This window comes from Scyliorhinus canicula, chromosome 1, assembly GCF_902713615.1.
Source record: "Scyliorhinus canicula chromosome 1, sScyCan1.1, whole genome shotgun sequence".
In the NCBI taxonomy this organism is placed as follows: Eukaryota; Metazoa; Chordata; class Chondrichthyes; order Carcharhiniformes; family Scyliorhinidae; genus Scyliorhinus; species Scyliorhinus canicula.
In genome coordinates this window covers 129,858,601-129,883,290 of record NC_052146.1, presented here as the reverse complement: position 1 = coordinate 129,883,290, position 24,690 = coordinate 129,858,601, and the positions used below count along the sequence as shown (strand labels likewise).

General features: G+C 49.2%; 1 protein-coding gene across 5 annotated transcripts in view; it reads left to right on the top strand.

Moving 5' to 3' along the window:
* The window catches only part of kiaa0319l (KIAA0319-like ortholog), a 150,783-nt gene that overhangs the window by 89,836 nt on the left and 36,257 nt on the right, over positions 1 to 24,690 (top strand). For all 5 annotated transcript variants that reach the window (XR_005460984.1, XM_038799958.1, XM_038799968.1 and 2 more), the window contains 4 exons: positions 9,176 to 9,308; positions 17,385 to 17,533; positions 22,345 to 22,496; positions 23,588 to 23,726. Coding sequence is in view for 4 of the 5 variants with exons in the window: in XM_038799958.1 (XP_038655886.1) it covers positions 9,176 to 9,308; positions 17,385 to 17,533; positions 22,345 to 22,496; positions 23,588 to 23,726 (573 nt within the window). In the remaining variant the exon portion in view is untranslated. The remainder of the gene's footprint in view (positions 1 to 9,175; positions 9,309 to 17,384; positions 17,534 to 22,344; positions 22,497 to 23,587; positions 23,727 to 24,690) is intronic.

The window sequence follows — 24,690 nt, the reverse complement described above, 5'->3', positions numbered from 1 at the left end:
AAGAGATCCTTTTGAAAAATGAAAATCGCTTATTGTCACAAGTAGGCTTCAAATGAAGTTACTGTGAAAAGCCCCTAGTCGCCACATTCCGGTGCCTGTTCGGGGAGGCTGGTACGGGAATTGAACCGTGCTACTGGCCTGCCTGGGTCTGCTTTCAAAGCCAGCGATTTAGCGCTGTGCTAAACCAGCCCCTTTTAGATTGAATCTTGTTGCGACCAACAGAGGGAGTTGAATAAAGACAGGGAGCTGGTTCATCCCTCATCTGGGATTGTAACATCCCAACTGACGGCTCCAGATTTAAAAAAAAAATTTAGTGTCCAATTCATTTTTTCCAATTAAGGGGCAATTTAGCGTGGCCAATTCACTTACCCTGCACCACTTACTCTGCACATCTTTAGGTTGTGGGGCAAAACCCATGCAAACATGGGGAGAATGTGCAAACTCCACACGGATAGTGACCCAGAGCCGGGATCGAACCTGGGACCTCGGCGCCGTGAGACAGCAGTGTTTTTTATAAATGTTTTTTTATTGAGTTTTCATATTTTATATATGACAAATTACAAGTTATTAGAGAGAGAGAAAAAAAAACAAAGGAAAACACAAAAAATTTTTACATGAATATTTACAGGTAAGCATCTTCATAACAATAATTGTGGCCCCCCCCTTTAGCCAGCATACATATTTTACATTCCCCAATATGGCCGAGGCACATGTTTATAGGCATTTATTTATAGTTTGGTTTTGGGCCTTGGCTTGCCATCAAACCCCCATACCGAGCCCGTAGCCCCCCCCCCCCCCCCCCTCCCCCCGGCTACCTTCCCCCGATTCCCGCCCATTTTCCCCTGGTTCTTGGCCACCCGACTATTCTTCCTCATGTACGTTGGCCACAAACAGGTCCCGGAACAGTTGCATGAATGGCTCCCACGTTCTGTGGAAGCCGTCGTCCGACCCTCGGATGGCGAATTTGATTTTCTCCATTTGGAGAGATTCCGAGAGGTCGGACAGCCAGTCTGCAGCTCTGGGTGGTGCTGCTGACCGCCAGCCAAACAGGATTCTACGGCGGGCAATCAGGGAGGCAAAGGCAAGGGCGTCCGCCCTCCTCCCCAGGAATAGATCTGGCTGGTCTGAAACCCCGAAGACCGCCACTATCGGGCATGGCTCCACCCTCTCCCCCACCACTTTGGACATAGCCTCGAAGAAGGCTGTCCAGTACTCCACAAGTCTGGGGCAAGACCAGAACATGTGGGCGTGGTTGGCCGGGCCTCTCTGGCACCGCTCACATTTGTCTTCCACCTCCGGGAAGAACCTACTGATACGGTTTCTCGTTAAGTGGGCTCTATGTACCACTTTTAGTTGCGTCAGGCTGAGCCTTGCGCACGTGGAGGTGGAGTTGACCCTATGCAGTGCTTCGCTCCAGAGTCCCCACCCTATCTCCATCCCCAGGTCGTCCTCCCATTTCCTTCTTGTTGCGTCCAGTATGGTGTCGTCCCTGTCTACCAGTCGGTCATACATGTCACTACAGTTCCCTTTCTCTAGGATACTTGCGTCCAGTAGGTCTTCCAATAGTGTCTGTCGTGGCGGTTGTGGGTACGTCCTTGTCTCCTTTCGTAGGAAGTTTTTGAGCTGCAGGTACCGTAGCTCGTTCCCCCCAGCTAGCTGAAATTTCTCTGTCAGTTCGTCCAGTGTTGCGATCCTGTCGTCCGTGTATAGGTCCCTGACTGTCAGTGTCCCCCCGTCCTGCCTCCACCTTTTGAAGGTGGCGTCGGTCAGTGCTGGTTTGAACCTATGGTTGTTGCAGATGGGAGCCTTGTCCGACATTTTGTACAGGCCAAATTGCTGCCGCAGTTGGTTCCAGGATTGGAGGGTGGCTGTCACCACTGGGCTGCTGGAGTGTTTTTTGGGTGGGGATGGGAGTGCTGCCGTGGCGAGGGCCCGGAGGGAGGTTCCCATGCAGGAGGCCTCCTCCGCACGCACCCACTCGGCTTCTGGCTCCTGGATCCATCCCCTTACTCGCTCGGCTGTTGCCGCCCAGTGGTAGAATTGTAGATTTGGGAGGGCTAGCCCCCCCCTGGATTTTGTTTTTTGTATGACCTTCTTTGGGATCCTAGCATTTTTACCCCCCCATACGAACGCCATGATATGTTTGTCCAGCGCTTTGAAAAAGGCCTTGGGGATGTAGATCGGAATGGATCTAAACAGGAAAAGGAACCTGGGCAGTACGTTCATTTTGATCGTCTGGACTCTCCCCGCGAGGGAGAGCGGGAGTGTGTTCCATCTTTGCAGGTCCTTTTTAACTTCCTCCGTCAGGCTGGTGAGGTTCCATTTGTGGATCCCTTTCCAGTCATGGGCTATTTGGATCCCCAGGTAGCGGAATTTATTTCGGGCTTGTTTGAACGGCAGGCCCTTTAGTGCTGCCCCCCCCCCCCCCCCCCCCCCCCTTGCGGGTGTCCTGGGAAGATCTCACTTTTGCTCATGTTGAGTTTGTAGCCCGAGAAGGCTCCAAACTCTTTCAGGAGCGCTATGATTCCGTCCATGCTGCTTTGTGGGTCCGAGATATAGAGGAGCAGATCATCCGCATAGAGTGAGACTCTGTGCTCTCTACCTCCCCTTCGGATCCCCCTCCAATTTTTTGCTGCCCTGAGCGCGATTGCTAGCGGTTCGATTGCTAGTGCGAACAGCAGCGGGGACAGTGGGCATCCTTGTCTGGTGCCCCTGTGCAGCTGGAAGTATTGGGAGTTGGTATTGTTGGTCCGTACACTCGCCATGGGAGCGTTGTATAGGAGCTTTACCCAAGCGGTGAACCCTGTTCCAAGCCCGAACCGCTCCAGTACCTCTATGAGGTATTTCCATTCGACTCTGTCGAAGGCCTTTTCTGCGTCCAGGGAGACGATCACCTCTTGTGTTCTCTCCCCGGAGGGGGTCATTATCACGTTCAGCAGGCGCCTGATGTTCGCGGTAAGCTGTCTACCTTTGACGAAGCCCGTCTGGTCCTCTGTGACCACCTCAGGTACACAGTCTTCTAGCCTTTTGGCTAGGATTTTGGCCAGTATTTTGGCGTCTGCGTTCAGCAGGGATATGGGTCTGTATGACCCACATTCCGTTGGGTCTTTGTCTTTCTTACGTATCAGCGAGATTGAGGCCTGTGCTAACGTGGGTGGCAGTGTGCCCCTAGCTAGCGAGTCTGTGAACATCTCCCGCAGGTGCGGGGCCAGCGCTGTCGCGAATTTTTTGTAGAAGTCCGCCGGGAATCCGTCCGGTCCCGGCGCCTTCCCCGTCTGCATGGAGCTAATGCTCTCCATGATCTCTCCCAGTGCTAGTGGTGCTTCCAGATCCCGTTTTCTGCCCTCTCCCACGACTGGTATGTCCAGTCCATCAAGAAACCGGTTCATCCCAGCCTTCCCCGTTGGGGGCTCCGAGGTGTATAGCTCTTGGTAGAAGGCCTTGAAGGTTTCGTTAATCCTCTCTGGTTCTGTTTCCCACGTGCCTCTGGTACCTCTGATTTGCGCAATTTCCCTGCTGGCTGCCTGCTTTCTCAGCTGGTGTGCCAACAGGCGGCTGGCTTTGTCTCCGTGTTCGTACAGGGCCCCGCGTGCCTGGCGGAGTTGGTGTACTGCTTTCCTGGTGGAGAGCAGGTCAAAGTTCCTTTGTAATTCTTTTCTCTCCGCCAGGAGCTCTACGGTCGGGGCCTCGGAGTATTTACGGTCTACCTCCAGTATGGAGTCGACCAGCTTCTGCCTAGCCACCCTTTCCTCCCTATCTCTTTGCGCTTTGTAGGCAATGATTTCCCCTCTTAGTACGGCCTTAAGCGCTTCCCAGAACGTGGAGGATGAGACCTCCCCGTTTTGGTTGTTCTCCGTGTATTCCGCTATGGCCCGCGCTATCCTTTCGCTGAAGGCCTTGTCAGCTAGTAAGGCACCGTCCAGCCTCCATGTGGGGCGCTGGGCCCTTCCCGTCTCCAGCCGCACGTCCATGTAGTGTGGGGCGTGGTCTGATATCACAATTGCGGAATATTCCACCTTGTCTATCCCTGGAAGCACCGTTTTCCCCACCACAAAGAAGTCAATTCTGGTGTACACATTGTGTACTGGGGAGAAGAAAGAGAATTCTTTCTCCCCCGGGTGGGCGAATCTCCAGGGGTCCACTGCTCCCATCTGCTCCATATAGTGACTGAGTTCCCTTGCCATGTTTGAGGTTTTCCCCGTTCTGGAGTTTGATCTGTCCGTCTTTGGGTCCTGTACACAGTTGAAGTCCCCCCCCCATGATTAGTCGGTGCGTCGCTATGTCCGGGATTTCTGCCATGGTCTTTTGGATGAAGCTCGTGTCGTCCCAGTTGGGCGCGTACACGTTAACTAGAACTACCGGCGCCCCATCCAGGGCCCCGCTGACCATGACATACCGTCCCCCTGGGTCCGTAACCGTCTTTGTCGCCCTAAACATTGTCCTCTTGCCAATCAGGATCGCCACCCCCCTGGCCCTTGCCCCATAACAGGAATGATAGGTTTGTCCCACCCAGCCCTTTCTTACCCGCAGTTGGTCCTGCTCCCTCAGGTGCGTCTCTTGGAGGAAGACTATGTCGGCCCTCATGTTTCTAAGGTGGGTGAGGACTCTAGATCTCTTCACTGGGCCGTTAAGTCCCCTTACGTTCCAGGTGACTATTCTGGTGGGGGGCTTCTGCCCCCTTGCTCCTGTGGGGTTAACCATATTTGTCCGGTGGACGCGCCCCTGCCCTCTGGGGTTTCCCTTTGTTAGGGGGCCGTCCAGGATGTCCACTATCACTGCTCTCCCCATGCGGTCGGGTCCCTGCGCTCCGGGGTTCCCCCTTGTCCCGGGGACACCCGCCATGGCCGTCCACTGTGTGTCCGCCACGCGGGTAGTCCCCTGCACTCCGGGGGGCCCCTTCACCCACAGACCGTACTGGGTGGGTGCTTGCAGCGGTTCCCTGTTTCGAGCCCTTGTCCGTGGCACTTTGTGGCCCTATTCCCTTTCTGGCCTCTTTTGTCCCTTCGTCCCTGCATTTCCCCTCCCTGGTCTCTCGCCCCCCGAGTGCCCCCCCCCCGCTCTATCCCTTTTCCCCCCTCCCCTGTATACCCCTCCATTGCCCCTCTCTCCCCCATTCCTGTCCCCATTTGCTCTCCCACCTTTGATGGGTGATCCCCCCCCTCCCCTGCCTGGCGCCTTCCCCCCTGTTGGGGGTGCGCTGCGGCCCTGCTCTGTTGCGCGCCCCCGTCGCTAGCTTTCCTGCTAGCACGGTGGCTCCCCTCTCGGAGGTTGCTGTCCCGCTTCTCCTCTCCCCTCTCCAGTACTCCCGTTCCCTCGTGCCAGGGCCTGGCCTCCCACCTGGAGCGGGCCCTTGGGCATTGGGTTGTTTTTCGTTCTGGGTGTTCCTGCCAGGGGGGAGGGGGCTGGCTTTGCCTCGCCCCTCCCCACCCCCCCGTCGGCATGACGTTTCTCCTTGCCATGGGCCCCTCGTCCCTACTTCCCATGGCGTTTTTCCAGCCCGTGCTCCTCGACGAATCTATTCGCCTCGGCAGGGGCTGTAAAGAAATATTCCTTGTTTTGGTATGTGACCCAGAGTTTTGCTGGGTACAGCATACCAAAACGTACTTTGTTCTTGGAGAGAGCTGCTTTCGCTCTGTTGAACTCCGCCCGTCTCTTAGCTATGTCCGCTCCAAGATCCTCGTAGATTCGGATGGCGTGCCCGTCCCATTTGCAGGCTCTATTCTCCTTGGCCCAGCGCAGGATTGTCTCCCTATCCGGGTACCGGTGCAGTTTGGTTATAACTGCTCTCGGTTTTTCCCCTTCCTTGGGCTTCGGGCGCAGTGACCGATGAGCTCTGTCCATTTCCGGTGGGGTGGGAAAAGTTTCCCGCCCCACTAAGGAGCCCAGCATCGCAGCCACGAATGTTGTGGGATTTCTACCCTTGATCCCCTCTGGCAGGCCCACTATCCTAATATTTTGCCTTCTCGAGCTGTTCTCCTGGTCGTCTACCCTGCCCTTCAGGCTCCCCTGTGTTGCACTCAGTTTCGCCATTTCCCTCTCCAGGGACATGACCCGGTCGCTCACGTCAGTCGCTGCCTTCTCCAGCTCTTTAATGGTTGCCCCCTGGGCTTCCAGTATCTTCCCTTGGGCATCCATTTTCTCCTCCATTCTGGTCAGAGCCTTCTGCACCCCTGACATGGCCCTGGTCACTGCTGCCTGTGCTGCGGCCTCTGCGTCAGCTTTTAACTCTGCCTTGATTGCCTGCAGCTGCTCCCTCACCACCTCGGCAAAGGCTTCCTTCCAATTCACGCCCCCCTCTAACCCCAGGGGAGAGGTTGCCCGCCCGTCCAGCTCTTTTGGATGCGGCGATACCTCCTTCCCGCTGCTTCGCGTGTTGACTCGTTCGCCCAAGCTGGTTTGCCCTTTGCCCCGTCTACTTCCGGTGCCCCCTTTCTCTTGGCTCCCTTCTGGCATTTTTTTCTCCCCCTTCCCCTTCATCGTTTCTTCTCTCCTTGTTCTTCTTTTCCCCCTTTTCCGCACCCTATTTTAATTTTATTTATTATTATATATATATATATATATAAAAATATATATATATTTTTTTTTTAAATAAAAATTTATTTCCCCCCTTCTTTCCTTTACCCCTTTATTTTACCCCTTTTCTCTTTCCCAGTTTTCTTTTGGGTTTTTTTTTTAAAAAGAACAGAAATATAAGTCTCTTTTTTCTTTTATTTTCTCTCCCCACTCGCCCAGGAGAGAGAGAGAGAGAGAGTCCCTTTGTCCTTGCCACGTGGTGGTCACTGCAGTTGGGGGGGGGGGGGGGGGGGGGGGGAGGGGCGAGTGGGCCGGTAGTCGCTGCCGGTAGAGGGGGGGGTGTCCCCGCTGCTGGTTGGGGGGGGGGGGGTGTCCCCGCTGCTGGTTGGGGGGGGGGGGTGTCCCCGCTGCTGGTTGGGGGGGGGGGGTGTCCCCGCTGCTGGTTGGGGGGGGGGTGTCCCCGCTGCTGGTTGGGGGGGGGGGGGGGGGGTGTCCCCGCTGCTGGTTGGGGGGGGGGGTGTCCCCGCTGCTGGTTGGGGGGGGGGGGGGTCCCCGCTGCTGGTTGGGGAGGGGGTCCCCGCTGCTGGTTTGGGGGGGGGTCCCCGCTGCTGGTTGGGGGGGGGTCCCCGCTGCTGGTTGGGGGGGGGGGTCCCCGCTGCTGGTTGGGGGGGGTCCCCGCTGCTGGTTGGGGGGGGTCCCCGCTGCTGGTTGGGGGGGGGGTCCCCGCTGCTGGTTGGGGGGGGGGGGAGAAAAGAGGGCCCGCCGCTGCCGCACAGCTCCCGGCCCGCGTCTGGGGGGGGGGGGGGGGGAGAGAAGAGGGCCCGCCGCTGCCGCACCGCTCCCGGCCCGCGTCTGGGGGGGGGGGGGGGGGGGGAGAGAAGAGGGCCCGCCGCTGCCGCAGCCGCACCGTTCCCGGCCCGCGTGGGGGGGGGGGGGGAGGGAGAGGGGTTGGACCAGCCGCTGCTCCTCGCCTCCGCCTCTCCGCCGCCGCCTTCCGCCTCTCCGCCGCCGCCTTCCGCCTCTCCGCCGCTTCTCCTCCTCCGCCGTCCGGCCTGTCGGGGGGGTTCCTTCCTGGCGCTTGCGGGAGCCCCTCTCCCTGCGACCTCCTCGCTCGCCGCCCGGAAGTCGAATCCGAGACAGCAGTGTTAACCACTGCACCACCGTGCTGCCCCTGGATGGCGACAGATTGAGGGGTCTCGCCTGAATCAACAACTTTGGGGAACTTCACCTGTGGAGGGTTGTAACAAATTGTAATCATAGAATCTCTACAGTGCCGAAGGACGTCTTTCGGCCCATCGTGTCTGCATTGATCCTCAGAAAAAGCACCCCATCTAGGCCCACTCCCCAGCCCAATCCCCATATAACCCCACCTAAAAAAGCGGCAATTTAGTAAGCCAATCCATCCAACTTGTCGACTGTGGGAGGAAACCGGAGCACCCGCAGGAATCCCACGCAGGTACGGGGAGAACGTTCATACTTTACACGGTCATAATCAAAGTCAGAATTTGGAGAGGTTTACTAGCATATTGCCTGGTATGGAGGGCATTAGCCATGAGGGGAGGTTAGATAAACTCGGTCTGTTCTCACTGGAACGACAGAGGTTGAGAGGCGACCTGATAAAGATCGACAAGATTATGGGTGGCATGGACAGAGTAGCTAGTCAGATGCTCTTCCCTCGGGTAAGAGAGTCAAGTACTAAGGGACATGGGTTTAAACAGCATGGTGAAAAGTTTAGATGTGTGAGGCAAGTATTTTTACACTGAGTGGTAAATATATGGAATGCGCTGTTTGGGGAGGTGGTGGAAGCAAGTACGATAGTGGCATTAAAAGGACATCGAGACAAATATATGAATTGCGTAGGAATGGAACGCTACGGACTCCGGTAAGTACAGATGGTTTTAGTTTAGGCAGGTACCATGGTCGGCGCAGGCTTGGAGAGCTGAAGGGCCTGTTCCTGTGCTGTATTGTTCTTTGTTCAAACCCAAGTCCCTGGTGGTGTGAGACAACAGTGCTAACCACTGTGCGACCCGAATTTAATTTCTACAAATATATGCGGACTGGCCCAGGGAATTATAGAAATGGTAGATATACAATAATTTATATTTATGTAGCAAATTTCATGTAATAAAACATCCCAAGGCACCTCACAGGAACAGTAAAACAAAACAAGATACCAAGCCCAAGCCACCCAAGGAGACATTCAGTCAGATAAACAAAGGTTTGTTCAAAGAAGTAGGTTTTCAGAGGGTAACAATTTCTACAGTTCCTTTCACATTCCTGGAATGTCCCCCAAAACTCTTGCTCCCAATCAGTTACTGAGGGGGGCAATCTGTGTTCTCACAGCTCTACAATCCGCAATGAGTCCAATGACTGAATAATCTGTTTTGGTGATGTTGGCCGACAGGTAAATAAGGGGTCAGAACGCCAGAAGAACTCCCTGCTGTTTCTTTTTTTGAAGAAAGGTGTCATGATATCTTTCCCTCAGCTGCAGGGCAACATTTTCTTTTTTTTATAAAACATTTTATTAAGGTATTTATAATTTTATAATAATAACAGTAAACAATACAAATATAAACATAGTGAAGGGCAACATTTTCAATAATGCAACACCCTCTAAGTCCGGGAATTCATTTTCCCTTATTTTACCGATTTGCTTTCCCAGAAAACAACAAAGCTCCAGTGGCTGATTCAGGACCTGATAAAGAACTGACTCTCCCTGTGGACAGCACAATATTGGATGGCAGCAAAAGCACAGATGACCAGAAGATCATTTCCTACCAGTGGGAAAAGACAAGGTAAATCACAGATAACATATGAAATGTAATTGTTCTTTCATGTGGGTTGGTTAAAAATGGACATAATTCAAACAAAGGTGTGGTTAAAACTTCTGTTACATAAAAAACATGACAAAATGCTTCTGATCTCTTGCTTTGAACAAGTACTATCACTAACAGTTGTTCACTCTGATTGCTCCAGTAAATCCGTGGCATTTTCATCCTCTTGAGACACTATTTTTTTTTTGATTTACACATTTATTGCCCATCCCTAGTTGCCCTTCAGAAGGTGGTTGTGAGGCCTTCTTGAATCGCTGCAATCCTTCGGGTTTTTGGGCTGTTGGGGAAGGAATTCCAGGATTTTGTCCCAGTGACAGCGAAGGAACAGCGATATATTTCCAAGTCAGGGTGGTGAGTGACTTAGAACATAAGAACTAGGAGCAGGAGTAGGCCATCTGGCCCCTCGAGCCTGCTCCGCCATTCAATTAGATCATGGCTGATCTTTTGTGGACTCAGCTCCACTTTCCGGCCCGAACACCATAACCCTTAATCCCTTTATTCTTCAAAAAACTATCTATCTTTACCTTAAAAACATGTAATGAAGGAGCCTCAACTGCTTCACTGGGCAAGGAATTCCATAGATTCACAACCCTTTGGGTGAAGAAGTTCCTCCTAAACTCAGTCCTAAATCTACTTCCCCTTATTTTGAGGCTATGCCCCCTAGTTCTGCTGTCACCCGCCAGTGGAAACAACCTGCCCGCATCTATCCTATCTATTCCCTTCATAATTTTAAATGTTTCTATAAGATCCCCCCTCATCCTTCTAAATTCCAACGAGTACAGTCCCAGTCTACTCAACCTCTCCTCATACTCCAACCCCTTCAGCTCTGGGATTAACCTAGTGAATCTCCTCTGCACACCCTCCAGCGCCAGTACGTCCTTTCTCGAGTAAGGAGACCAAAATTGAACACAATACTCCAGGTGTGGTCGCACTAACACCTTATACAATTGCAACATAACCTCCCTAGTCTTAAACTCCATCCCTCTAGCAATGAAGGACAAAATTCCATTTGCCTTCTTAATCACCTGTTGCACTTGTAAACCAACCTTCTGTGACTCATGCACTAGCACACCCAAGTCTCTCTGAACAGCGACATGCTTTAATATTTTATCGTTTAAATAATAATCCCGTTTGCTGTTATTCCTACCAAAATGGATAACCTCACATTTGTCAACATTGTATTCCATCTGCCAGACCCGAGCCCATTCACTTAACCTATCCAAATCCCTCTGCAGACTTCCAGTATCCTCTGCACTTTTCGCTTTACCACTCATCTTAGTGTTATCTGCAAACTTGGACACATTGCCCTTGGTCCCCAACTCCAAATCATCAATGTAAATTGTGAACAATTGTGGGCCCAACACGGATCCCTGAGGGACACCACTAGCTACTGATTGCCAACCAGAGAAACACCCATTTATCCCAACTCTTTGCTTTCTATTAATTAACCAATCCTCTATCCATGCTACTACTTTACCCTTAATGCCATGCATCTTTATCTTATGCAGCAACCTTTTGTGTGGCACCTTGTCAAAGGCTTTCTGGAAATCCAGATATACCACATCCATCGGCTCCCCGTTATCTACTGCACTGGTAATGTCCTCAAAAAATTCCACTAAATTAGTTAGGCATAACCTGCCTTTTACGAACCCATGCTGCGTCTGCCCAATGGGACAATTTCTATCCAGATGCCTCGCAATTTCTTCCTTGATGATAGATTCCAGCATCTTCCCTATTACCGAAGTTAAACTCACTGGCCTATAATTTCCTGCTTTCTGCCTACCTCCTTTTTTAAACAGTGGCGTCACGTTTGCTAATTTCCAATCCACCGGGACCACCCCAGAGTCTAGTGAATTTCGGTAAATTATCACTAGTGCATCTGCAATTTCCCTAGCCATCTCTTTTAGCACTCTGGGATGCATTCCATCAGGGCCAGGAAACTTGTCTACCTTTAGCCCCATTAGCTTGCCCATCACTCCCTAATTAGTGATAACAATCCTCTCAAGGTCCTCACCTGTCATAGCCTCATTTCTATCAGTCGCTGGCATGTTATTTGTGTCTTCCACTGTGAAGACCGACCCAAAAAACCTGTTCAGTTCCTCAGCCATTTCCTCATTTCCCATTATTAAAACTCCCTTCTCATCCTCTAAAGGACCAATATTTACCTTAGCCACTCTTTTTTGTCTTATATATTTGTAAAAACTTTTACTGTCTGTTTTTATATTCTGAGCAAGTTTACTCTCATACTCTATCTTACTCTTCTTTATAGCTTTTTTAGTAGCTTTCTGTTGCCCCCTAAAGATTTCCCAGTCCTCTAATCTCCCAGCAATCTTTGCCACTTTATATGCTTTTTCCTTCAATTTGATACTCTCCCTTATTTCCTTAGATATCCACGGTCGATTTTCCCTCTTTCTTCCGTCCTTCCTTTTTGTTGGTATAAACCTTTGCTGAGCACTGTGAAAAATCGCTTGGAAGGTTCTCCACTGTTCCTCAACTGTTCCACCATAAAGTCTTAGCTCCCAGTCTACCTTAGCTAGTTCTTCTCTCATCCCCTTGTAATCTCCTTTGTTTAAACACAAAACACTAGTATTTGATTTTACTTTCTCACCCTCCATCTGTATTTTAAATTCCACTATATTGTGATCGCTCCTTCCGAGAGGATCCCTAACTATGAGATCATGAATCAATCCTGTCTCATTACACAGGACAAGATCTAGGACCGCTTGTTCCCTCGTAGGTTCCATTACATACTGTTCTAGGAAACTATCGCGGATACATTCTATAAACTCCTCCTCACGGTTGCCTTGACCAACCTGGTTATACCAATCGACATGTAGATTAAAATCCCCCGTGATAACTGCTGTACCATTTCTACATGCATCAGTTATTTCTTTGTTTATTGCCTGCCCCACCATCTCGTTACTATTTGGTGGCCGATAGACTACTCCTATCAGTGACTTTTTTGCCTTACTATTCCTGATTTCCACCCAAATGGATTCAACCTTATCCTCCATAGCACCGATGTCATCCCTTACTATTGCCCGGATGTCATCCTTAAATAACAGAGTAAGAAGTCTTACAACACCAGGTTAAAGTCCAACAGGTTTGTTTCAAACACGAGCTTTCGGAGCACGGCTCCTTCTTCAGGTCATGAAGAAGGAGCCGTGCTCCGAAAGCTCGTGTTTGAAACAAACCTGTTGGACTTTAACCTGGTGTTGTAAGACTTCTTACTGTGCTCACCCCAGTCCAACGCCGGCATCTCCACATCATTAAATAACAGAGCAACACCACCTCCCTTACCATCCACTCTGTCCTTCCGAATAGTTTGATACCCTCGGATATTTAACTCCCAGTCGTGACCATCCTTTAACCATGTTTCAGTAATGGCCACTAAATCATAGTCATTTACGATGATTTGTGCCACCAACTCATTTACTTTATTCCGAATACTACGAGCATTCAGGTAAAGTACACTTATGTTGGTTTTTTTACCTCTGTTTTGAATCTTAACATCTCCAGTTTTATTCCTTTTGTTATTACTGGGCCTATTCACTGTGCTCCCCTCAGTCACTGTACCTTGTACTGTCGCCCTTATGGATTTCTGACTATGTCTTCTCTGCCTTGCACTTTTCCCCTTACTTCCTTTTGTTTCTGTCCCTGTTTTACTACCTTCCAACTTCCAGCATTGGTTCCCATCCCCCTGCCACATTAGTTTAAACCCTCCCCAACAGCTCTAGAAAACACCCCCCCTAGGACATCGGTTCCAGTCCTGCCCAAGTGCAGACCGTCCGGTTTGTACTGGTCCCACCTCCCCCAGAACCGGTCCCAATGCCCCAGGAATTTGAATCCCTCCCTCTTGCACCATCTCTCGAGCCACACATTCATCCTATCTATCCTGACATTCCTACTCTGACTAGCTCGTGGCACTGGTAGCAATCCTGAGATTACTACCTTTGAGGTCCTACTTTTTAGTTTAACACCTAACTCCCTGAATTCCGCTTGTAGGACCTCATCCCGTTTTTTACCTATATCGTTGGTGCCTATGTGCACCACGACAGCTGGCTGTTCACCCTCCCCCCCAGAATGTCCTGCAGCCGCTCCGAGACATCCTTGACCCTTGCACCAGGGAGGCAACATACCATCCTGGAGTCTCGATTGCGTCCACAGAACCGCCTGTCTATTCCCCTTACGATCGAGTCCCCTATCACTATAGCCCTGCCATTTTTCTTCCTGCCCTGCTGTGCAGCAGAGCCAGCCACGGTGCCATGAACCTGGCTGCTGCTGCCTTCCCCTGGTGAGCCATCTTCCTCAACAGTATCCAAAGCGGTATATCTGTTTTGCAGGGAGATGACCGCAGGGGACACCTGCACTGCCTTCCTACTCTTGCTCTTTCTTTTGGTCACCCATTTTCTATCTCCCTCAGTAACCTTCACCTGCGGTGTGACCAACTCGCTAAACGTGCTATCCACGACCTCCTCAGCATCGCAGATGCTCCAAAGTGAGTCCATCCGCAGCTCCAGGGGAACCTCCAGGTGATGGGGTTCCCAGGTATCTGCGGCTCTTGTCCTTCTAGATGGTAGTGGTTGTGGGTTTGGAAGGTGCTATCGAAGGAACCTTGGTGAGTTCCTGCAGTGCATCTTGTACATGGTACACAAACCTGCCACTGTTCATCGGTGGTGGAGGGTTTGAATGTTTGTGAAAGGAGGAGCAATCCAGCAGGTTGCTTTGTCCTGAATGGTGTCGAGCTTCTTGAATGTTGTTGGAGCTGCAATCATCCAGGCAAGTGGAGAGTATTCCATTACACCCCTGACTTGTGCTTTGTAGATGGTTGACAGTCTTTGGGGAGGGGGGGAGGGGTCAGGAGGTGAGTTACTTGTCGTAGGATTCCTAGCCTTTGACCCTGGTAGCCACAGGGCGAGATTCTCCGCAAATGCGGAGAATCGTAAAGGCTGCCGTGGGACAGGCCGTGACCCACGGCAGCCTTCACGTCCACTTCCGGGGCCGATTCTCCCCCTCCGGGCAGGGCTAGGAGCGCGGCCCCGTGCGTCACGGCGGCGCAGCCTTGACGATGGTCATCAAGGCCGCACGTCAAGCGTCACGCCGGCTGACACGGCCGATGACGTCGGCCGCGCATGCGCAGGTTGGACAACGCCAACCCGCGCAGGCGCAGTTGGCGTCTTTTCCCTCAGCCGCCCCGCAAGACGTGGCGGCTTGATCTTGTGGGGTGGCGGAGGGAAAAGAGTGCATCCGTTACGGACGCACGGCCCCCTTGGCACGGCCGTTGTACTGCCATGCCAATCGGGCCCCCAGGTGCCCCGAACGGGCATCTGGCGCGTGTTTCACGACGGCAGCGAGCAGGTGTGTTTGCTGCCGTGTTGAAACGGGCGTGAAGACCCGGCCCGTAAAAAAACGGCGAGCGGCGATTCGTGGTGTGGGTCGGGTGTGGGGGGTCGGGTGTGGGGGGGGGGGGGGGGAGAGAATAGCGGGAGGGCATGAAAAATGTCGGGAGGCCCTCCCACTATTCTCCCACCCGGCGTGGGGGGCGGAGAATCGCGCCCACAGTATTCATGTGGCTAGTCAAGTTCATTTTCTGATCGATGATAAACCCCCCTCCCCCCTCCCCCCGACACTTGTGTGGCTGGAATGTAACTGGTGAGCCTGGATGTTGCCCAGGTCTTGCTGCATTTGGACATGGACTGCTTCATTATCTGAGGAATTGCAAATGGTGCTGAACATTGTGCAGTCATTTGCAAACATCCCCACTTCTGACCTTCTGATGGAAGCAGGTCATTGATGAAGCAGCTGAAGATGGTTGAGCCTAGGACACTACCCTGAAGAACTCCTGCAGTGATGTCCTGGAACTGAGATGATTGACCTCCAACTTTTTCAGGATCGAGGGTCGAATAAATGTGCTACGATATTGTCATCCCAAATGATTCCCTTTAGTGTTTGTGCTGCGCAGAACTGAGATTGCACTGTGCCAAGTATTACATAATTTTTCTATCCAGGAGTGTTTGCCTTCCATTTGTTGCTGCTCACTGATAGCATAACTATTGGCAGACATAATTAATCTGATGTTTTGAAGACATCAGATCTGAACGAAACCCGTGAAGAGATTAAAAATTCCATTCTGTTCACACCTACAGCCTAGAAATGTGATCAGCGCACTTGCCTCACCCACCTAGTGATTGTGCGTTGGCGCAAGCTTTTAGTGAATTTACTTGCAAAGCTGTTGGTCCCATCATATATCCCAGTGATAGGATGATCCACTTATTTGAAGCAGGTTCTGTCTGTCGGGATGACATCAGTAGTGCCCAGCTCAACTGTCCTAGAAAACCACAGTGCCACCCTGTGGCTACCTCAAGTAAGTCAGAGGCCCTTATCTATTGGAATAGCTAAGTGAGATATTTCCCTGCTTTGCATCAACCCGTTACCAAGATTAGCCTTACAGTGCAGAAGGAGACCATTCGGCCCATCAAGTCTGCATCAACCCTCTGAACTCTGCCTACAACCACTCCCCCGCCCTCTCCATTGCTCATAGCCAATCCACCAAACCTGTACATCTTTGGACTCTGGGAGGAAACCAGATCACCCCGAGGAAACCCACACAGACACTAGGAGAACGGGTAAACCCCACACAGTCACCCAAGGCCAGAATTTATTCCGGATCCCTGGCCCTGTGAGGCAGTATTGCTAACCACTTTGCCACCATGTAATTGATACCTTTTCTCAAGTATTTTGGGATCTTTGGTTTGCCCATTTCCGAACATATGCTTGCTCTCAGTTAGCATGGATTTTCTTGTGCCTAACAGGTGGCATATTGTAGGATTTCATGGAGAAGCAAAGGAGCACCCACTGGTGTATCCCTCTGTGCATGCTGGGTGAAAACTGTAGTGACGGGTGGAAGATCTGACCTCTCCAAGGGACAGAATCCCAGTGGAACCAAGATGCACTCTGTGGGCACAAGTCTCCCCAACAGGTTGCACTCGGCGCACCTTCTGTTATTCCGGAGAATAGCAGAAGACCCTAAATGGGATTTTCAGCAGGCGCTGAATGGAGTGCGATGTTCCCGGCCCTCACTGGACGTGAACCAGCTGAGCAATTAAAAGAGCATCTCAATATCTTCAGCCCATTTGAAGCCAGAGTCTTCCGGCTACTGTGATTCTCCGCACTCACTGGTGCAGCGTGAGGCCAGCGGGAATTACAAATGGTTTCGAAGAACAGAAACCAGTCGTGATAGCCACGCCGGGGGTTCAAAAGCCCCTGGGTAGTTGGGAACAGGGCAGGGCAGTGTGCTGGCTTTGCTGCTGGAGTAATCTGAAGGGATGGGGCCTGATAGGGGGGCCTGAAAGCGAGGTGGAGGTCTCAAAAGTGTGGGCGGGGAAAGGTTGTAATGCCCCGATGTTGACAAGGATGAACGGCGGGGGTGTCAGGTCACCCTCATGTCTGTGTGGTGGGGAGTTGACCTGGACGTTTCGTGATGGTGGGGAGGTTGCTCTTCCAGGGTCAAGGGTTGGGATGTTGCCCATGTCACAATATCTGTTGAGGGGGGTGGAGCTGTGGGGGGAGACTATCTTCAACCTAACTATGAGAACCGAGAACGCTTTAAAAATGACGCACTGATCTCTGAGGAGACGGTCATGTCGGGTTCTTTAGGTTCCCGCTCCAACAAAATTCAACGAGAATCTCCCATCTCCCCAAGCTCCCCAAAAGAATGACTATGGGCGCAATCGGATCAGCCACGCTGCTCCCAAAAAGCAACGCGCCGCGATGCAACATTGCCGGAAGATGCCGCTCCCAATACTATTCCTGTACGGCATCTGACTTGGCACTGGTGAGACTTGTCAGACACTAGTCCAATGTATTTCAATATCTCGTAGCCTTGCAACATCTATGTGCAAACTCAGGATTATGAAGTGAGCATTGTGAAACCTGCGCGTTTTGGCAATGTATGTTATTAAATCGGAGTCCAAGCTAGCTGCCATTATCTCCTGTTAATGTAAACCTAAGGTCAGGTTTGATGGTTTTGTCTTTCAGTGGTCCCATCGGAATGAAAATTGAGAATGCAGACAGTGCCATTGCCACAGTAACAGGTCTTCAAGTTGGGTCATATGAGATTACACTGACGGTGAAGGATGAAAGAAACCTGGAAAGTCATCATTCTGTTAGAATCATTGTGAGAGAGGGTATGTACGTTTTACATATATACTGGGTGGCAATAGATTTAAATCAATTAATAAATGGATTAAAAAGTACCTGTTTAAAGTAATGATGTCAATTGTGACCTTAATAGTATACATTTGTTGATACTTTTCTCTCTCTTGTGTGACTACCAGAAGGACGTGGAGGCTTTGGAGAGAGTACAGAAAAGGTTGACCAGGATGTTGCCTGGTATGGAGGGTATTAGCTACGAGGAGAACTGGGATTGTTCTCCCGAGGGAGATGCAGGCTGAGGGGCGACCTGATAGATGTTTATAAAATTATTAGGGGTATAGACAGGGTGAACAGTTGGAGACTTTTTCCCAGGGTGGAAATGATAATTACAAGGTGAGGGGGGAAAGGTTCAGTTGAGATGTGCGGGGAAGTTTTTTTTACACAGAGGGTGGTGGTTGCCTGGAATGCACTGCCAAGTGAGGTGGTTGAGGCAGATATGTTAGCGACCTTTAAGACTTATCTGGATAGGCACATGAACAGATGGGGTATGGAAGGATACAGGCAGTTGGGCTTGATAGGACAGGTGGTCGGTGCAGGCTTGGGGCTGAAGAGCCTGTTCCTATGCTGTATTGTTCTTTGTTAATGACTTATTTTTCTATAATTTGTATTAGAGTAAATTAATGCCGTGGAAGGTCATATTTTAAAGTAGCACAGGGCTTGACACTTCAGTTAATAATGGGCCAAACCTTCTGATTTCTGGATTATGACTGAAGATTCATTTTGGGACCCTGTGGAAGTCCTGACATGCTGATCTCTATTGAAATTGCTCAATAAGTTTTGACTTACCAATGTAATGTACAGAAAGAAAAATAACCAATTCCGTAAGAAAAGGGGCAGCACGGTCGCATGGTGGTTAGCATAAATGCTTCACAGCTCCAGGGTCCCAGGTTCGATTCCCGGCTGGGTCACTGTCTGTGCGGAGTCTGCACGTCCTCCCCGTGTGTGCGTGGGTTTTCTCCGGGTGCTCCGGTTTCCTCCCACAGTCCAAAGATGTGCGGGTTAGGTGGATTGGCCATGCTAAATTGCCCGTAGTGTCCTAAAAAGTAAGGTTGGGAGGGGGGGGGGGGGGGGGGGGGGGGGGGGGGGGGTTGTTGGGTTACGGGTATAGGGTGGATACGTGAGTTTGAGTAGGGTGATCATTGCTCGGCACAACATCGAGGGCCGAAGGGCCTGTTCTATGCTGTACTGTTCTATGTTCTATGTTCTAAATGGTCATCAGACAAGCTCCAATCAGAAAAGCACCCTCCATTGCTACTCTCTGCCTTCTATGACCTAGCCAGTTCTGTATCCATCTTTCCAGCTCACCCCTGATCCCGTGTGACTTCACCATTTATACCAGTCTGCCATGAGGGACCTTGTCAAAGGCCTTACTGAAGTCAATATAGACAACATCCATTGCTCTACCTGCATCAATCATCTTTGTGACCTCTTCGAAAAACTCTTATCAAGTTAGTGAGACATGATCTCCCCTTCACAAAACTGTGCTGCCTCTCGCTAATACGTCCATTTCCTTCCAAATGGGAGGTAGATCCTGTCTCGAAGAATTCTCTCCAGTATTTTCCCTACCACTAACCTGACGTAAGGCTTGCCAGCCTGTAAACAAAGGAACAACATTGGCTATTCTCCAGTCCTCCGGGACATCACCCGAAGAAAGTGAGGATCCAAAGATTTATGTCAAGGCCTCAGCAATTTCCCCTCTCGCCTCCTTCAGTATTCTGGGGTAGATCCCATCAGGCCCTGGGGACTTATCTACCTTAATATTTTTCAAGACGCCCAACACCTCGTCTTTTTGGATTTCAATGTGACCCAGACTATCTACACGCCCTTCTCCAGACTCAACATCCACCAATTCCTTCTCTTTGGTGAATACTGATGCAAAGTATTCATTTAGTACCTTGCCTATTTCCTCTGGCTCCACACATAGATTCCCTTGCCTGTCCTTCAGTGGGCCACTCCTTTCCCTGGCTACCCTCTTGCGTTTTATGTACGTGTAAAAAGCCTTGGGATTTTCCTTAACCCTATTTGCCAATGACTTTTCGTGACCCCTTTTAGCGCTCCTGACTCTTTGCTTAAGTTACTTCCTACTTTCCTTATATTCCACACAGGCTTCATCTGTTCCCAGCCTTCTATCCCTGAAAAATGCCTCCTTTTTCTTTTTGACGAGGCCTACAATATACCTCATCATCCAAGGTTCCTGAAATTTGCCGTATTTATCCTTCTTCCGCACAGGAACATGCTGGTCCCGAATTCCTTTCAATTGACATTTGAAAGCCTCCCACATGTCAGATGTTGATTTACCCTCAAACATCCGCCCCAAATCTAGGTTCTTCAGTTCTTGCCTAACATTGTTATAATTAGCCTTCCCCCAATTTAGCGCATTCACCCTAGCACCACTCTTATCCTTGTCCGCGAGCACTTTAAAACTTATGAAATGTGGTCACTGTTCCCGAAATGCTCCCCGACTGAAACTTCTACCACCTGGCTGGGCTCATTCCCCGATACCAGGTCCGATACATCCCCTTCCCTAGTTGGACTATCTACATATTGTTTTAAGAAGCCCTCCTGGATGCTCCTTACAAACTCTGTCCCGTCCAAGTCCCTCACACTAAGTGAGTCCCAGTCAATATTGGGGAAGTTGAAGTCTCCCATCACAACAACCCTGTTGTTTTTACTCTTTTTTTTCCAAAATCTGCCTACCTATCTGCTCCTCTATCTCCCGCTGGCTGTTGGGAGGCCTGTAGTAAACCCCCAACATTGTGACTGCACCCGTCTTATTCCTGATCTCTACCCATATAGCCTCGCTGCCCTCTGAGGTGTCCTCCCGTAGTACAGCTGTGATATTCTCCCTAACCAGTAGCGCAACTCCGCCACCCCTTTTTACATACCCCTCTATCCAAAGACAGTTTAATATGTCAGTGGTTAAGTCTTTGAAATTATTACTAAAGCCAGAACATTGAAGAAACTGGTAATGTTACTAATTGGGTTACATGTACTGATAGAAATGAGGCTATGACAGGTGAGGACCTTGAGAGGATTGTTATCACTAAGGAGGGAGTGATGGGCAAGCTAATGGGGCTAAAGGTAGACAAGTCTCCTGGCCCTGATGGAATGCATCCCAGAGTGCTAAAAGAGATGGCTAGGGAAATTGCAGATGCACTAGTGATAATTTACCGAAATTCACTAGACTCTGGGGTGGTTCCGGTGGATTGGAAATTAGCAAACGTGACGCCACTGTTTAAAAAAGGAGGTAGGCAGAAAGCTGGAAATTATAGGCCAGTGAGCTTAACTTCGGTAGTAGGGAAGATGCTGGAATCTATCATCAAGGAAGAAATTGCGAGGCATCTGGATAGAAATTGTCCCATTGGGCAGACGCAGCATGGGTTCATAAAAGGCAGGTCATGCCTAACTAATTTAGTGGAATTTTTTGAGGACATTACCAGTGCAGTAGATAACGGGGAGCCGATGGATGTGGTATATCTGGATTTCCAGAAAGCCTTTGACAAGGTGCCACACAAAAGGTTGCTGCATAAGATAAAGATGCATGGCATTAAGGGTAAAGTAGTAGCATGGATAGAGGATTGGTTAATTAATAGAAAGCAAAGAGTTGGGATAAATGGGTGTTTCTCTGGTTGGCAATCAGTAGCTAGTGGTGTCCCTCAGGGATCCGTGTTGGGCCCACAATTGTTCACAATTTACATAGATGATTTGGAGTTGGGGACCAAGGGCAATGTGTCCAAGTTTGCAGATGACACTAAGATGAGTGGTAAAGCGAAAAGTGCAGAGGATACTGGAAGTCTGCAGAGGGATTTGGATAGGTTAAGTGAATGGGCTCGGGTCTGGCAGATGGAATACAATGTTGACAAATGTGAGGTTATCCATTTTGGTAGGAATAACAGCAAACGGGATTATTATTTAAACGATAAAATATTAAAGCATGCCGCTGTTCAGAGAGACTTGGGTGTGCTAGTGCATGAGTCACAGAAGGTTGGTTTACAAGTGCAACAGGTGATTAAGAAGGCAAATGGAATTTTGTCCTTCATTGCTAGAGGGATGGAGTTTAAGACTAGGGAGGTTATGTTGCAATTGTATAAGGTGTTAGTGCGGCCACACCTGGAGTATTGTGTTCAGTTTTGGTCTCCTTACTTGAGAAAGGACGTACTGGCGCTGGAGGGTGTGCAGAGGAGATTCACTAGGTTAATCCCAGAGCTGAAGGGGTTGGATTATGAGGAGAGGTTGAGTAGACTGGGACTGTACTCGTTGGAATTTAGAAGGATGAGGGGGGATCTTATAGAAACATTTAAAATTATGAAGGGAATAGATAGGATAGATGCGGGCAGGTTGTTTCCACTGGCGGGTGACAGCAGAACTAGGGGGCATAGCCTCAAAATAAGGGGAAGTAGATTTAGGACTGAGTTTAGGAGGAACTTCTTCACCCAAAGGGTTGTGAATCTATGGAATTCCTTGCCCAGTGAAGCAGTTGAGGCTCCTTCATTACATGTTTTTAAGGTAAAGATAGATAGTTTTTTGAAGAATAAAGGGATTAAGGGTTATGGTGTTCGGGCTGGAAAGTGGAGCTGAGTCCACAAAAGATCAGCCATGATCTAATTGAATGGCGGAGCAAGCTCGAGGGGCCAGATGGTCTACTCCTGCTCCTAGTTCTTATGTTCTTATGTATGAATGATTTTGTGACATTGCATTCTAACCTGATAGGTGAATTACATTTTGAATTTTAATATTTTCTAAGATTTATGATATAGATAACAAATGTATTTCTGTTTTACAGAAGTCAACAAGGCCCCAGTTGCTAAGATAGCAAGGAATGTCGTGATCACCCTACCCAGTAACACAGCTATGCTTGATGGATCAAAGTCATCAGATGATAAGGGAATTGTCAACTACCTGTGGATGAGAGACGAGAGCAGCCCAGCAGCTGGAGTAAGTAGTTCACTTCACAAATTAAGTGAGCTATAAAAAATAGATCAAATTCTACAGTGGTATTGTTTAATGAGTTACAATGATATATAAGTGACCAATTACTTAGAGGGAGACTGCATTGGAGTGAACTTGATCCACACCATTGGTGGAGAAGTGTTGGGGGGAGAAGGGTGGTGTGGGGCAAGCTCAGGGATACAGTGGTCCTGTCCATATCAATTACAGGACATTGTTATCATTTTCTTCTTCCTGTTTTACAGTGGCCAACTGAAGGGTTGGTTGGCTGCTCAGCAGGAAAACCAACAGCACAAAGCTGTTGCCAAGGACAGACACTGATAATCAGGTACGATTTGACAGTGGAGGGAGGGGTACATTTAAATTGGGCTCCAAAATACATGGTGGGAGCCTAATTTTGGTATGTAATGAAGTGTCCCACCTCTCCAGGTCGTCATGGGGTGTGGTGGGCAGGATTTATATTGAGGCCAAGATATCACAGGAATATGTACATTTTGAAGATTCATGTAGAAGTACAATTGTAATGCAAAGCCCTCCATTAGAGCATTGTATTTATATATTGAATCACATTTTTAAAAAAATCTTTTGTTAAAATGATCTTCCACTTACTAAATGTCCTCTTCACCATTGCTTTGACCAAACTTGAACAATTAGGATAACTACCAGTTATAAATATTCTCACAGCAATCGAACAGTGTAGAGTCAGTCCAATAAATCTGAGGTGATACATATATTAAACTCTGTAGATACTGGAATATAATGTTCTGATAGTAGTTATGAGGTCCAATATTGCAAAGCAAGGTGTTCAAAAAGTTTCCCATTTGCTTTCTTCCTCCTAATGAAGAGAAAAGTGGCAATATTTCTGAACCACACCCAGAAAAATACTGCAAAATGTTCAATTTTCTGGACTATTTATAATGGACTTTTATTTTTACATATACTGTGATATAATGATATAATGTTTGATACACTTCAATATATTTGAAAATGGATCATACACATGACCTTATTCCAAAATTTGCTCTTAAAAGTTCAATTATTTTGAAATTTCTTATGTATTTTTCACCAATCTGCAACAGGATGTGCTGAATAACTCTGATCACCAGCCTGTGCTTTTCCTGTCTAATTTGGTTGAAGGACTATATACATTTTGCCTAAAAGTAACTGATGCAAAAGGAGAAAATCATATTGACAGGGCAACGTTGGAAGTCAGACCTGGTGAGTAGAAATTGGCCTTCCGTCCAGTCTTCCAATGGGTTACTGTATTTAGTCAAATTAGATGGAGCGAGAGAGACCGACACACGGATCTTGCTTTTTCAGCATCTTATTCACTTGTGCTAGTCTGCAGAGAAAACAGGTGCTTAAATACGCAACGGGTTAGCTGGCTTATCTCATGACCCTTCTCCCTTGAACTTCCTGGTGGCTGAAATATGGTCATGGCTAGTGGATTCCAGTTACCTAGTTTACATGATTAGATTAGATGTAGGAAAACCCCTTTGGTAGCCAGAGTCCCATTATCCAAGTGATTACATCTAATGACTTGTCTCCAACCAGTTGAGTACTCAGGTGATTGTATGGATTCTTTGCTCAAGGGATAGATAGGAGATGGCCCCATTCCATACGTCTTGAAGGCAGTTGTTCCTGTTGAAGTTTTGCAGGCATGTTTCCTCCATAGCAATAGCCTTGGAATGTAGGAGGTACAGTGGTGCAAATGTGCAATCACCTTTGACTGATATCAAGTCATTGGGATTGGAATGTCAATTTAACAATTCAATTAGTGATTTCCAGCCAGTAAATACATAAAATGTTTACTTTTATAAAAAGTGTGCCGTCCTAAAATCTGGGCTTGGTTGAGGGAGGAATGTAATCAATGAAGGAAGAGGATTCCCTGCTGGTCTTCAGAGAGCATCCTGGCACCGTTAATATTCACTTACACCACAAAGCAGGCACATAGGAACCTGGCTTAACATCTTATTCATAGGAAGAAATCAACAACATGGAAATTCTGAGTACTACAATTAAGTGTCAGTAAGATTATGGGCGCGATTTTCCCCACCATGCTGCACCTGGCGTCGATTGCGTTGCATCACAGGAGAGGCCCAAAATAGGCTTTGCGCCAGGCATAAACTGCATGCAAGTCACTTGACTCTCTGTGCGATCTTGATCATGCCCGTGCTGGCCG